At 46.3% G+C, this 1,898-nt stretch overlaps 1 protein-coding gene across 2 annotated transcripts in view; it reads right to left on the bottom strand.

The window, feature by feature from the left end:
• eif3jb (eukaryotic translation initiation factor 3, subunit Jb) overlaps positions 1-1,603 on the bottom strand; it is a 9,532-nt gene extending 7,929 nt beyond the window's left edge. The window contains exons 1-2 of one of the 2 annotated variants that reach the window (XM_060859064.1): positions 1,443-1,603; positions 1,257-1,348 (exon numbers count right to left, since the gene is read on the bottom strand). In XM_060859064.1, coding sequence (XP_060715047.1) covers positions 1,257-1,348; positions 1,443-1,464 — 114 coding nt within the window. In that variant the 5' untranslated portion in view covers positions 1,465-1,603. The remainder of the gene's footprint in view (positions 1-1,256; positions 1,349-1,442) is intronic. The other variant, XM_060859065.1, reaches the window with a different exon arrangement.
• Positions 1,604-1,898: the final 295 nt, after the last annotated feature.

Below are 1,898 nucleotides of genomic sequence, written 5' to 3'. Positions count from 1 at the left end.
TCTCTAAGTTCTAAGTGAACCTGGAACCCTTCCATATGTTTCGAAAAGTTCTAAGTGAACCTGGAACCCTTCCATATGTTTCTCTAAGTTCTAAGTGAACCTGGAACCCTTCCATATGTTTCGAAAAGTTCTAAATGAACCTGGAACCCTTCCATATGTTTCTCTAAGTTCTAAGTGAACCTGGAACCCTTCCATATGTTTCGAAAAGTTCTAAGTGAACCTGGAACCCTTCCATATGTTTCTCTAAGTTCTAACCGAATCCAAAAAAACGCTCCTATAAAAGTTCGATCAATTCAAAGTGGACCGAGGGAAACTTCAGGTTTAAAGTTAATCCATAAGCCTCCCATATGTTTCTTTCTGTTCTTCTAAACGACTCTAGAACAAATCCTTTTGGCTCAACAAGTTCCAAATTAATCCAGAACCCTTCCCTGTTTCTATCAGCACTTCTAGCCACAAAGACATTTATACAATGCTATCAGTTCTCAGTGTTTTCAGCACACATCAATAGGCGTTAGACTCGGGGACTTCCAGAGAGTTCCATGAGACTCTAGAACAGTTCTAGAGGCAGCTGTTGCACACCGCAGCATGACTCAGAGCCTCGTTACACTTCATATGACCCCCCGTCACGCTGACGTCAAATAAAACACGAACTTTCCCAGCTGGCGCAATCAAACATCACGTCGTGTCACAAATTTACACCCAGGAAGCTGTTCGTTGACGACAAAATAAAAAAGCGACGCGTTTAACAACACGATCTGACACGGAAAGGCCCGAGCTGCGTGTTTAAAAGCGTGTTAGAGTCATAAGTGTACAGTGTTGTAGATCAGACCCGAACAGTTTACAGTATTGTAGATCAGACACGGACACATAAGTAGCTGTTGCTATCATTGCTAATGCTAACATGAGGTAAACGGCTAGGACAGCGTTACCCGGTGTGTCACAAGAGTAGTGTTTAAGTGTGTGTGCTAAATAAAACGGTGTGTTGTCTTATAACATCTGTGGTAATGATAACGACCCGGTGTCGGTGTGTAAGCTAAGGACAAAAACAACACCACAAGCTGTGGGAAAACCGCTATTTCAGCTAACGGCTAAAGTCTCGTGCCGGCCGAAAGCTAGCTAGTACAGCATAGCTTAGCCATTAGCTCTGTGCTAGCTAGTTAGCATAGCTTAGCCATTAGCACTGTGCTAGCTAGTTAGCTGAGTGGCTAAAACATCTGGAATGAAGTTGTGATATTTAATCGCTGAGTTTTTGTTACCTTGACGTCGTCTTCCTCGTCTTCTCCCTCCCATCGGTCCTGCAGCCCGGTCGGCCTTTTTATCGGTTCATCCGCCTCGAAGTTGTCCGCGTCTACACACACACACACACACTTGAAACTTTAACCCACCTTCAGAACTTACCTTAAAATGTAACCGGTCTATACATAAACTACACCCCATCTTACCCCAAGAATCGGAATCCGCCATTTTGTGATATGTGCGAGTTTATCACACTCCTAAAACAGCTAGCTGAAGGAACGCATGTGCGCGCCACTGAGCTTCTCCTGAGCGCGTTCACGATTCCTAGCGTGCAGTGCTGATGACGGGGTAGCTGTAGAACGCGCGCTCACGATTCCTAGCGTGCACTGCTGATGACGAGGTAGCTGTAGAACGCGCGCTCCCCCTCCAGTGTCTCTCTCTGCCCACGTGTGACCCGTGAACGCGCTCCGGAGAATTATATTTCGCAAGAATTCTAGCTGACTCAGCTTCACGAAAACGAGGCATCTGGGGAAGGGGTGTCTCAAGTGGTTAAGGCTTTTGTTAGTTGATCAGAGAATTGGGGTTCAAGCCCCAGGCCCTCAATCCTCCCTGCTCTGGGGCGCTGTATCATTGCTGACCCTGTGCTCTGACCCTGTGCTCAG

Source organism: Tachysurus vachellii, chromosome 23 (genome assembly GCF_030014155.1).
Source record: "Tachysurus vachellii isolate PV-2020 chromosome 23, HZAU_Pvac_v1, whole genome shotgun sequence".
In the NCBI taxonomy this organism is placed as follows: domain Eukaryota; kingdom Metazoa; phylum Chordata; class Actinopteri; order Siluriformes; family Bagridae; genus Tachysurus; species Tachysurus vachellii.
This window is presented reverse-complemented; position numbering and strand designations above follow the sequence as displayed.